The sequence below is a fragment of the Kogia breviceps genome, chromosome 11 (assembly GCF_026419965.1).
Source record: "Kogia breviceps isolate mKogBre1 chromosome 11, mKogBre1 haplotype 1, whole genome shotgun sequence".
Classification (NCBI taxonomy): Eukaryota; Metazoa; Chordata; class Mammalia; order Artiodactyla; family Physeteridae; genus Kogia; species Kogia breviceps.
In genome coordinates, this window is record NC_081320.1 from 12,417,823 (window position 1) to 12,431,567 (window position 13,745).

The 13,745-nt window shown below is 39.5% G+C and overlaps 1 protein-coding gene across 1 annotated transcript in view; it reads right to left on the minus strand.

Moving 5' to 3' along the window:
• Positions 1-248: 248 nt before the first annotated feature.
• Positions 249-13,745, minus strand: part of RPIA (ribose 5-phosphate isomerase A) — a 63,033-nt gene continuing 49,536 nt past the window's right edge. Inside the window, exon 8 of the mRNA XM_067007243.1 lies at positions 249-403. Coding sequence (XP_066863344.1) covers positions 323-403 — 81 coding nt within the window. The 3' untranslated portion in view covers positions 249-322. The remainder of the gene's footprint in view (positions 404-13,745) is intronic.

The window sequence follows — 13,745 nt, forward strand, 5'->3', positions numbered from 1 at the left end:
CAGGCCCCCTTGAAATAGCCCTGGGGGCAGGGCTGGGGCCTCCCTGCCTTTCCTGCTGATACCCACTGACTTTGCACTCCTTCTAGAAGAAACCTCACATCTGCCCCTTGTAATAAGACTTCCCATGACTTAAATGACCTCAGGTGTACAAATCTGGCAGGGGGAGAACAGTTAAATCTTGCACAAGTTGGGCTATTTAGGCAAGTAGAGGAGAGAGACTTTCTCCGCAGATGTACTCTTACCTGGTCCTATGTAGTGATCTGGAGTGCGTTGACGTTTTACTAGCCGTAAGGCTCCCGTTGATTCTTGGTTTGCATCTTCATTATCCTCTGATTTCCCAAGAAGATGTCCATTCTGGTCCCAGTTCCTCCTCCGTAACGCATCTGGATCCCTTCCTGGGGTCCTGGGAAGAAACAGAGGAGAACTTGAGTTAGAAGATCTGCTATGTACTGTCCATGGGATCTCAAGCAAGGCACTTAACTTCTCGAGTCAGAGTTTACTCAACTGTGAAATGGGAATAAAAATATTCAGCCAGGCCGTGTTAGGGTCAAATTAGCATCACCACCAACCCTCTTACCCAAGTGAAAGTTGGCCCTGGTCGAGGCGGCATTTATGTGCATTATCTCATTTAATCGTCATAATTCTGATACAGATGCTGGCAGTAATTTTACTTGTTTAAGCGAGGAAATGAATTGCAAAATGCTTAAATAACTTGCTCAAAGCTATGCAGCTAGACGTGATAGGGTAGGAATTTGAACCCAGGCTGGCTGACTTTAGGGACTGAACTCATAAGCCTCTGTACTGCTTCCTAGGAAGCAGCCTTTTCCTGATTCCCAATCACTGTTGAATCGTCTCTTGTTTTTCTGTCTTCTGCCTTCCATTTGAATGACTGGATTCAGTTAATACATCTCTGGATTGAGAGGAGCAAGGTGGCATCTCTTCTGTGCACCTACTCTTTTTTTTTTTAACATCTTTATTGGAGTATAATTGCTTTACAATGTTGTGTTAGTTTCTGCTGTATAACAAAGTGAATCAGCTATACGTATACATATATCTCCATATCTCCTCCCTCTTGCGTCTCCCTCCCTCCCACCCTCGCTATCCCACCCCTCTAGATGGTCACGAAGCACCGAGCTGATCTCCCTGTGTACACCGACTCTTATCTCTTTCTGAGCAAACTGCTTTAAACCTGGGACCACATTCAATATGGTGGATACCTGGCTCTTGAGTATCAAATAGCTGGTGAGGGTCACGACTGGGCCTGAGAACAGGAGACAGTGTCTCGTGGAATGAACTTAATTTGCGCACTTTCCCAGGGCATTAGGGAGGAAATGACAGTGACTTGTTGCTTGGGAAATGCCGATGGGTGGCCTGGTATCTTGGGAATGTGCTCAGACGACCAGGGGATGTTTTTCCAGCCTCTCCTTCTCCTCCCCATTCCTGGGATGGTACTTTGGACTCCTCACCGCTATTCCCAGGCACAAAAGAGAAATCCGAGTCCACTGTTTTTCAATGCTCTTAGTGTTGGTTTAATAACCACAAACCCCTAGCTGTGTATCAGTGTGTGCCTGCTTCAGTGCAAGGTATTCGATGCTGTCTAATGTATCTGCAATTCTAAAAAGTTTCTATTACATGAGGAATCAGAGAGGTCAAGAAACGTCCCCAGAATCGTAGAGGTAGAAATGATGAAACCAAGGATCCAGACACAGGGTCTGGACTCTTAATCATTAACTTACATTATTATGACTCCTCAGTCACCAGGGGCACGCCCCCACCAGAGGATGCACCCTCCCAGGATGGGCCCTCTTGCTTTTTTGCACGGAGCTTGATTCTGTGTAAGGTTCCATCGGTTGGTGTCTGGCCCGGGCCAAGTTATCTGGCCTCTGGTCTGCCCATGTGTATCGTCCACGGTCATTACCTGCAAGGACTCATCTCTCAGAGTCTTTGCGAGGATAAGTCAAAGGAAGGTGATGAAATACACTTGCAACTCACCAGGCATTTATTCCGCTCCAACTATATCTGGGTGCTAAATAGTAATGCAGGAAGTGACTCAGGCACAGAACCTGACCTCTAGAGAGTGTCGATTCCAGCCCCGCGGCTCTCAGCCACCTTCCCCCGTATGCTGGGAACACTACAGTCATTGACACCTCTCTCTATTTTCCTGGCCTTCTAACTTTGCTCAGAGCCATAGAGCCTCTTCCTTCCTCTGCTTTCCAACATATGGATGATTTTCCTTAGAATGACTGTCATAGTCATAACTATAATAATTATGGAGGCAATAATAAGATTCTGAATCGATCGAGAGCCTTTTTTCCGAGGATGCTAATTTGTGTGAGGTGGGGTGGAAGGAGTCCTGCCAGAAATACAATTAGATATAGTTTGGTGGAAAATAACCGTTAGCCTTGAGAGGATGTAGCCGTGAGGGAACTGCTCCTGAATAAGGACACATCTCCCACCTTAGTAAGGGTAAAATACGCTCCCGCTCCCTGGTGAGCACCTCCTGGATGCAAATTTGCCTGTAATGATGGAGAAGGATGCTTTGTAGCACTTTGTCTCCCCTCCCCATCTCCGGGAAGCCGTCCCTGGGACCTCTCGTGTACAATAACCTCTCTGTTCTGACTGCAGGCTCTCTTATTATTTGACCACACAGTTAGGTTCTAATAATAATGACACGAACTATATCATAGCATTTTATGAATTACAAAGCCTGTTTGAATTCATGACTTCATTTAATTCTCACCACCACAGAAACTAGTATTATTATCATCATTCCTACTTTACAAATGCATTTGTGCAAACATGCACGGGGCACCAGTCACACGTGCTGAAACCAGACACTTGCTTCAAGACTGAGTGACTGACAGAGACCTAACCAGGGTTCAAACTCAGGTCTTCTTTCTCCAAGCCACTTTTTCTTTTCCCTTTCCACACGGCCCTCTTCTTTTTAACTGGGTAAACTACCAAGTTTCAGCACTTTATTGCTGCATGTTTCATATATTCATTTTGTGTACCCAAAACACATGGCAAAAATTTATAAAAAATAAAGGACCTTACAAGTGCAATTTATTATTATTATTAAACAATATTTTGGAAGAATATTAATGTGCCCATTATAAAGACAGAACAATTAGGAACAATGTGAAGTTTTAGACTCCTTTACAATGGTCTGATGGCTGGTCTTCACTGCATGTAGGTTCTTCAGACAGGTATGGCAGCTTGGAAAGCCAGGAAGGCCTGACGGCTGACAACGTCTCCAGGCTTTCGCCATATTCTCCGTGTAAGGGATTATAGAAGAACCTCAGTTGGCCAGGTATGTGCTGCCACCATGTGGTGGAATTTGATATCTTCTGGTCTCACTGCATCTGCCCCTCCCACACAGCCAAAAATAAATAAATAAATTTATTTAAAAAAATTTTTTTTTTAAAGTAGGCAGGAGAGCACAGTGGGAAACCTAGAAGCGCCCCCCCCCTCCATTTCCTCACCACCCCACCCTGGCGTAGGGTCGCTCTCTCACCCACGCACTTGCCTGGGGAAGGAAAAGAGGCCGAGGGAGAGGAGAGCTTTGTTGGAGACTACAGCTAGCTCAAGGCATTTGTGCTCTCACCTCTCTACTTAAAAGCTCTAAAGCTTTAAAGAATTCGTTTCTCAGTAAGGTACGTGATACGATTAGACCCTCAGAGTCACACGGGGCGTCATTAACAGCTGAATAAAGGTAACAGGGAACAGACTTCACAGAATTAGAAAAAGAGACCAAGCAGGAAGCAGCTAACTTAATTTCCATAATTTAGACAGCAATGCAATTTAACAACCGTATTGACAGCCTTGAAAGTTTGTCAAGGAACAATAACCCCTAAGTTGTAAGAACCCCTAAGGAAAGGAAAAATGGAAAGAAGAACAAAATAATTTTGTTTTTGAAAAAAAATTAACTTTTTCAAAGTAATCAGGTTTGTAAAACCATCATCCTTGCCAATTTGTCACGTGTAGGAGAGAAGTCCGATAAAGCAGCTGGACCAGTGGGTGTGAACACTTAACCATCAAGCTCTTCTTACCTTCACTCTTGCTGTTCATCTAAAGGGTTCTCCATGGGTGCTTTTTTCTACTGTCTCTTCTGCCACAGCTGCCAGTGTTTCTTGCCCCATGGGCCCAGCTGTGGGGAAGGAGTTGCCCAGCAGTTGTAGCTCCTAAATTGACTTTGGGGAGCCTGGCATGGTGGCTCCCAAGTCTTAGTGGTTGCAAGTGGCAGCAAATCACAGGTAGAGTCACCTGTGGGAGCTGGCCCCACTCCCAGAGATCTGATTCTTGTGATCTCTGATGGGACCCAGGCACTAATCTGTTCAAAGAAGCCTACAATGTAGTTCTAATGGGCACTGAGGTTTGAGAAATTTTCAGGCCCCTGGAGGAAATCTAGTCCTTTTAATTCACAATTGGCGAAGTTCAGGAACTTCGGTGGAGTTTTTTGAGGGCTTTGTCTGAAGATGTGTGGAGAGGCACTTTCTTTCATTACAGCTCAAAGGGGTCTCATCCTAGTGGGCTGAGGAACAGTCTCTCACCTCCCATTGAGAGTCCTCACTGAGAATTCCTGCAGGTAGAAGCTTGGGCAACTGTTTTTGTTGGCTTGCTTGTTTATTTGTTTCGGATGTGGGCATAGTGCAATATCAAATTCTATCACACACACACACACACACACAATACACAGACAGACAAGAAGAATGCATATCCAGTGACTCCATAGTCATGAACAAAAAAGAGACATGAAACAACTATTTGCAGATGATGGATATACCAGAGATGAAACCAGTGACTGTACAGGATGCAGGGAAAGCAGCAGCAAGTATAAAATATGTAACATTAATCCAGACTTTAAAAAGAAAAATAAAATCCTCCATGGAACACCTACCTAATTAATTAAAATAGTTAGATCAACAAATCAGTCAGCACTTGCAAAAATCTAATTGTAACAGTGAAAAAAAATTGAAACAGGAAGACATATTAACCCAAGAATGAAAAACCAAGATTTGATTCTGTATTTAAAAATATGACTAAAATAGTCTGGCTTGAGCAACCAACAAAAAAAGAGAAAGAATATTATGAGAATATTAACTTGTTTTAAAAAGGCAATTATCATCATTTAAAAAGGCAATTATCATCATAGAAAAACCATATTTTTCTTAAATGTTATACATCAGTTCATGTAACCATAATAGCTACAAACTACTATGCAAATTAAATTAAACTGCTTGAGAATCCAAACTTTCAGAAAGTCTAGCTCTTGGGTCATAAGGAAGACTTATGCTGTCCAAACTAGGAGGTTCCAAGGGCAAGTGAGACCATGCCTGGGGGACCACTACAGTAGATCCCCTACATATGAACCTTCAAGTTGCGAGCTTAGTCAGTAATTCTTCTTGCCTGTTCACTCGATGCCAGCTCCTGTATGCTAGGTGTTGTACTGTACTACTGTACTTTTCAAGGTACTGTACTGTAATATAAGATTAAAATGGTTTTCTTTATTTTTTGTGTTTTTTAAAATGTATTATTTGTGTGAAAAGTATTATAAATCTATTACAGTACATTACTGTATAGCCGATTGTATTAGTTGGGTACCTAGGCTTTGTTGGACTTATGGACAGACTAGACTTACAAACGCACTCCAGGAATAGAACTCGTTCGTATGTAGGGTACTTACTGTACTACCATTGCTACCATTCCCTCCCACCCACCACAGAGGGTGCTGTTGACCACTATCCCTTGCTGTCTGATGGCTGCTGGTCTAAGTCCCCGTATTGGCCAGGGAGGTTTCTCTGAAGGAGGGTGGCTCTGTGGTGACCCCATTCCCATGGTACTACTAATACACAGGAATATGCACCTGGTACTGCATTTCCAGCTACAATAGTGCAGTGGAATTCCCAAGCATAACAGTGCATCCTTCTTTGAGATTCCTAGATGAGATCTGTTTCCTTACATTGATCCAGATATGTCAGTTATCATCCTTGGTTTGTACTGATTGGAGACAAATAATATCAGGGCTTTGCCCTACTCTCTGTTCATTTGACCATAATTGGGAAACTATATTCCACTCTGGGCACCACACTTTTAGAGGGTCATAGGTCACCCAGACCTCATCAAGAGGTGAATGGCTAGGACCCTGCATGTGCTTCATTCTCTTGGGGATCAGTAAATAAAACTGGGGATATTTAGACTAATTTCTTTAATCTTAGTCTTTGTTTTATGAATTCATTGTGATTATCACCAGTCTTTATTCAGTCAACAGAATATTTTGAAAGATGACTGCTATGGTCTGAATGTTCAGAAATGTTTAAAACCCATATGTTGAAAATCTAACCCCCAAGATGATGGTATTAGAAAATGCGGGACAAAGCGGAAACTAACACAGCATGGTAAGGCAATTGTACTCCAGTAAAGATGTTTAAAAAAAAAAAAAAGAAAATGGGGGCCTTTGGGAGGTGATTAGGTCATGAGGGTGGAGTCTCATGAATGGGATTAGTGCCCTTATAAAAGAAGCCCAGAGAGCTCCCTAGTCCTTTCCACAGTGTGAGGTTACGATGAGAAGTGTGTGACTCAGAAGAGGGCCCTCACCTGATTAATTGGCACCCTGATCTCAGACTTTCAGTCTTCAGAACTGTGAGCAATACATGTCAGCTGTTTTTAAGCCACCTGGTCTGTGTTTTTCATTATAGCAGCACAAATGGACTAAGATAATGACTATTCTTTTCCTTGTTGTTTCTAATTTATGTGTTAATTTTTAACGATTTTATTTATGTGGGTTCTCATTTTTTCTCCTTAGAATTGCACTCTCTTTCAGTCTTATTCTTTTTTGTTTATGTTCTCATCCTTGGGCTCTTATTTTGTTGAATTAAATTCTTATTGACTTACTCTATGGTGTAAAACAACTGTGAAGAACTCCCTTAAGTTCTTTGTGGCATTATCGCTGCGGCTAAGTGATCCATCGAGCACAGTGGGCACAGCGCCCAGGACCCATGGTACTTTTAGGAGCCCAGAGAAATGTATTAATTTTTATTTCTTCTAAAATCAGAAAAAATAAATATAATAATATTGAATACATAATATTGAATTCACCTTGGTCTTAAATAGTCTTTACACCATTGCGGTCATAAAACACACTTTTCAATATTTTTCCTATGGAGGAAGGGGCTCACAGACACAAAAGTTTCTAGACCACATAAAAGTTATAATGTGACCCTGATTTTCATAACTAACAAAATAAATATTCATTCCTTAATATCATTTATTACATTGTTCATAATTGAATTTCTCCAACTGTATGATAATTGTTGTTTTATAGCAAGCTTCTGAGCATAAGGATCCAAATAAGTTTAACAATTAAATCTGGTTGTCATGACTCTTGAGTCTGTAATCTACAATGGTCCCTCTTTCCTTTAACCCCCTTGCCAATGACTTGTTGCAGACATCAGATTAACTGCCCTAACCAGGTTGCTTGTCCTCCTACTTGGACTTGTCTATTTGCTTCTTTGTGGTGTCATTTATCTTCTTTCTCTGTTTACTGTATTTCTTATACAAGGAAGTTAGCTCCACAGGCTTAATAAATTCATGTTTGACTTCTGTGGCAAAAATACTTTATAGAGGTGCAGTGTGCCTCATGTCACATCACAAAGGAAGCTCCCAATGTTTGTTGTTCCGATTTCCTTTTTTTTTTTAAGATAGCTTTTGTTTGTTTGTTTGTTTTTGCCTTACGCGGGCCTCTCACCGTTGTGGCCTCTCCCGTTGTGGAGCACAGGCTCCGGACGTGCAGGCGCAGCGGCCATGGCTCACGGGCCCAGCCGCTCCGCGGCACGTGGGATCTTCCCGGACCGGGGCACGAACCCGCGTCCCCTGCATCGGCAGGCGGACTCTCAACCACTGCGCCACCAGGGAAGCCCTAAAGATAGATTTTTTTTTTTTTTCCAAAAAATCCTTTACTGAATTTCTTACAATATTGCTTCTGTTTTATGTTTTGGTTTTTTGGCCACGAGGCATGTGGGCTCTTACCTCCCTGACCAGGGATCGAACCCACACCTCCTGCACTGGAAGGCGAAGTCTAAACCACAGGACTGCCAGGGAAGTCCCTGTTGTTCCGATTTTCATGATGCTAAGATTAATCATTACATTCAGGTAGTGACAGATAATGATTTAATGCATTAGTAATTGTTGCCTGAAAACAATTTTTTCATTAGGCTTTGAAAATGGTGATTTTTCTACTTCGTTCATTCTGTCACAGCAGTTTTCCTCATCATTTAGAACGATTTTGCTCATATAGTTTATATAAATAAGATAGGATAAATGCTGACGTTTTCCTTTGAATTGCCAGTTTTCATATTAAATAGTGGTTATGGTAGTTGCTTTCATTGCTATCCAGTGGATTGTTCTCCTTTTCCTCCAGCTCTCCTGAAAATCGTAGAAGCCATAACAATCTGATAACAATGAGTGTGCCCAGAACCAGCATGTGATCCTCTTAATACTAGTCTTCACTAAAAGGAATCAGGATTTCTTAAAAGAATGGCTGATTCTGGGTCTGGAGCAGGAAATATACAAGATGATCCTGGCATATTTTTCATGCTAAAAAGCTAGGAAGTTAAAGAGTAATGGCTTGGGTCAAAAGACATAGTCATACATATGAAGGGGTTCTTATTAACCAAAAATAGAACAACATGAATATCAAAAAAGGATAATGAAAGCAATTGATTAAAACAATTGACTCTGTGAAATGTATGAGTTCACTATTGAGAGGGAGAGAGACAGACAGACAGAAATACATGTATAATGTTTTAGACATTGTCAAATTTCCCTCCATAAGGGTTGCACCATTTGTATCACTTCTAAGAATGTGTAAGAGTGTCTGTTCCCATACAGCCTCACCAATAGAATATATTGTTGAATTTAATAGGTGAGAGGTGGCATTTCATTGTAGCTTTAATTTACACTTATTATGAGATATGTTGAGCAACTATTCTTTTTTTTTTTTTTCTGCGGTACGCGGGCCTCTCACCGCCGTGGCCTCTCCCGTTGCGGAGCACAGGCTCCGGATGCGCAGGCTCAGCGGCCATGGCTCACGGGCCCAGCCGCTCAGTGGCACGTGGGATCCTCCCGGACCGGGGCACGAACCCGCGTCCCCTGCATCGGCAGGCGGACTCGCAACCACTGCGCCACCAGGGAAGCCCTGAGCAACTATTTTTATGTTTAAGATCTATTTTCAATCATTTCCCTATGAACTCTGCACTCATATGTTTTAAATGTTTTTCTATTGGATTGTTGGCTTATTCCTCAATCAATTTCTAAGTGCTATTTGTATTTTAGAGAGAGTAGTCCTTTGTCTGTGATATAAGCTGCAATATATTTTCTCACTTTCTCATTTGTCTTTTGACTTACCTCTTTACTTGTGGCCATTTAAAAATTCACTTTATTGATGTATGATCGACATATGCAGAGCTGTATTTATTTTGTGTATAAAATTTGGTGAGTTTAGAGATAAGTATATACCCATGTAACCATCACACAATCAGTGCCATAAGCTTATCCATCACCTCCAAAAGTTTCCTCCTGTCCTCTATCTATCTATTCTATCTATCTATCTATCTATCTATCTTCCCATCTATCTATTTTTTGTCTTAACACTTAGCATAAGATTTACACTCTTAACAAATTTTTAAGTATACAATACAATATTATCAATCACAGGCATTATGCTCTAGAACTTAATTGCTTTGCATAATGGAAATTTTATCCTTTACCAATACCTCCACATTTCCCTTCCTCTCAGCCCCTGATAACCACCATTTTACTCTGTTCCTAGGAGTAAAACTGTTTTAGATTCTTTATATAAGTGGGATCAGGTAGTATTTGTTCTTCTGTGACTGGCTTAGCATAATATCTTCTAGGTTCATTGATATTTTCACAAATGACAGGATTTCATTCTTTTTTAAGGTTGTATGTAGGCAAGTATCACATTTTCTCAATCCCTTCATCCATTGATGGACATTTAAGTTCCGTGTCGTGGCTATTGTCAATAATGCTGCAGAGAACATGGGAATGCATACATCTTTTTGAGATTCTGATTTAAATGCCTTTGGATATAAACCCAGAAGTGGGATTTCTGGATTATATGGTAGTTCTATTATTAATTTTTTTTTTTTTTTTTTTTTTTTTTTTTTTTTTTTTTTTTTTTGCGGTATGCGGGCCTCTCACTGTTGTGGCCTCTCCCGTTGCGGAGCACAGGCTCCGGACGCACAGGCTCAGCGGCCATGGCTCACGGGCTTAGTTGCTCCGCGGCATGTGGGATCTTCCCGGACCAGGGCACGAACCCGTGTCTCCTGCATCGGCAGGCGGATTCTCAACCACTGCGCCACCAGGGAAGCCCCTATTATTAATTTTTAAAGAAACCCCCATATTGTTTTTCATAGTGGCTGCACCAATTTATATTCTGACCAACACTGTACAAGTGTTCCCTATTCTTCACATCCTCACCAACATTTACCTTTTTTTTTCTTTTTTTTTTTTTGCTATGGAGTTGTTGGAGTTCATTATTCATTTTAGGTTTTAACTCTTTATCTGATACATGGTTTGCAAATATTACAGAATGCCCATTCACTTTGTTAATTGTCTTCTTTGCTGTTCAGAAGCTTTTTAGTTTGATATAATCACATTCTTTTCCTTCTGTTCCCTGTGCTTTTGGTGTCACATTCAAGAAATCATTATCAAGGCCAATGTCAAGAAGATATTTTCTCCTTTGCTTTCTTCTAGGAGTTTTACAGTTTCTGGATTTATGTTTAAGTCTTCAATCCATTTTGAGTTTATTTTTGTGTATGGTGTAAATATGGATCCAATTCATTCTTTTGCATGTGGATATCCAGTCTTCCCAACGCCATTTATCCCTTTCCCATTATATTCTTGGTGTCCTTGTTGAAGATTAGTTGACTGTTTACACGTGGGTTTATTTCTGGGCTCTATTTTTTCGTTTGTCTCTGTGCTTGTTTTTTTCCCCAGTTTTACTGAGCAATAATTGACATACATCATTGCATAAGGTTCAAGATATAGAGCATGATGGTTTGATTTACTTATATTGTGAAATGATTACCACAATAGGTTTAGTTAATATCCACCATCTCTTAGAGATACAATGAAAAGAAAAGAGAAAAAAAGTCTCCATATGATAAGAACTTTCAGGATTCGCTCTCTTAACCATCTTCCCATATATCATACAGCAGCGTTAACTACAGTTATTATGTTGTACATTATGCTGCTAGTATTTATTTATCCTGTAACTGGAAGTTTGTATATTGTGACCATCTTTTTCCAATTTCCCCTCCTTCCACCTTTTGCTCCTGCTAACCACAAATCTGATCTCTCTCTGATTTGGTGATTTTTTTGTTCTTTTAGATTCCACATGAATGAGATCATACAGTATTTGCCTTTCTTTGTCTCACTTATTTCACTTAGCATAATGCCTTCAACGTCCATCCATGTTGTTGCAAATGGTAGTTTTTAATGGCTGAATAATATTTTTTTGTATGTACATACCACAACTTATTTATCCGTTCATTTAGTGATGGACATTCAAGTTGTTTTCATGTCTTGACTATTGTATATAATGCTATTATGAGCATGGGGGTGCAGAGGTATTTTTGAGTTATTGTTTTTGTTTCCTTTGGATATATTCCCAGAGGTGGAATTGCTGGATCATATGGTGGCTGTATTTTAATATTTTGAGGAACCTCCATACTGTTTTCCACAGTGGACGTGACAATTTACAATGCCACCAACAATACACAAGGGTTTCCTTTTCTCCATATCATGACTAGCATTTATTATCTCTCATCTTTCTGACGATGGCCATTCTAACAGATGTGAGGTGATATTTCACTGTGGTTTTAATTTGCATTTCCTTAATGACTAGTGATGTTGAGCATCTTTTCATATACTTGTTGGCTGTTTGTATATCTTCTCTGGAAAAACGTATTTTCAGGTCCTTTGCTGCTTTTTAAAATGGATTATTTATTTTTAACTCTTATTGTATGAGTTCTCTATATATTTTAGATATTAACCCCTTATCAGATATATGGTTTGCAAGTATATTTTTCCCATTTCTTAGGTTGTCTTTTCACTTTGTTGATGGTTTCTTTTACCGTGCAGAAGCTTTTCAGTTTGGTATAGTTCCACTAATTTACTTTTTATTGTGTTGCTTGTGCTTTAGGTGTGATTTCTGAAAAATCATTACTAAGACCCATGTCAAGGGGCTTTTTTCTTATATTTTATTCTAGGAGTTTCATGGTTTCAGGTCTTACATTTGTCCATTTGTCTCTAATTCATATTGAGGTTTTTTTTTGTGAGTGATGTAAAATCGAGGTTTTTATTCTTGTACATGGAATATCCAATTTTCCCGGCACCATTTATTAAAAAGACTGTCTTCTCTCCATTGAGTATGGCTCCTTTTCAAATATTAGTTGACTGTATATGTTGGGGTTTATTTCTGGTCTCTTGATTCTATTTCATTATTTTATTTGTTTGTCTTTATGCCAGAACCATACTATTTTGATTACTGTAGCTTTGCAATAAAATTTGAAGTCACAAGTGTGATGCCTCCAGCTTTGTTCTTCTTGCTCAAAATTCCTTTGGCTGTTTTTAGTCTTTATTGTTTTCATATATGAATTTGAGGGGTTTTCCCCCTATTTTTGTAAAGAATTTCCTTGGCTTTTTGGCAGGAATTGCACTGAATCTGTTGATTGCTTTGGGTAGTATGGCATTTTGACAATATTAATTCTTCCAAGCCATGAACACAGGATGTCTTTCCATTTATATCTTTTAAAATTTCTTTCATCAATGTTTCATAGTTTTCAGTATACAAGTCTTTCACCTCCTAGATCAAGTTTATTCTTAAGTACTTTATTCTTTTTGATGCTAATGTAAATGTGATTGTTTTCTTGATTTCCTTTTTGGATAGTTCACTGTTAGTGCATAGAAACATAGCTGAAATTTGTATCCTATAACTTTACTGAATTTATTTATGAGTCCTAACAGTTTTTTGATGGAATTTTTAGGGTTTTCTAGATGATCTATAAGATAATGTCATCTACAAACAAATAATTTTATTTCTTCCTTTCTAATTGAAAGCCTTTTTTTTCCTTTCTTCTTTCTTTTTCTTGCAGAATTACGCTGAGTAGAACTTCCAGTACTATGTTGAATAGTAGTGGTAAGAGTAGGAATAATTGCCTTGCTTTGGATCTTAGAGGAAAAGTTTTCAGCTTTTTACCCTTGAATATAATATTAGTTGTGGGCTTTTCAAAATGGCTTTTGTTGTATTGAGGTACATTCCTTCTATATGTAACTTATTGAGAATATTTTTTATTAAAGGGTGTTGAATTTTGTCAAATGCACTTCTTGCATCTATTGAGTTGATCCTGAAATTTTTATCCTTCATTCTATTAACGTGGTATATTACATTGATTGACTTTCATATGTTGAACCATCCTTGCATCACAGGGATAATTCCCCTTTGTTCATGATGTATGATCCGTAATTAGTTAAAATTAATTAGTTAATTTCCACTTATGTCTCTTAGTTCTCTGAGGGTCATTATTGTCTAGCTCATTATAGAACTAGTACTTGTGGCAATATTAAAAATGATTCAAAAAAGAAATCACTGCATTGTGTATATCTCGCCCCCTTGTTCCTAATTAGTGAAAAACTCCTGGGCAGGTGAACATTTAGGTCCAGAG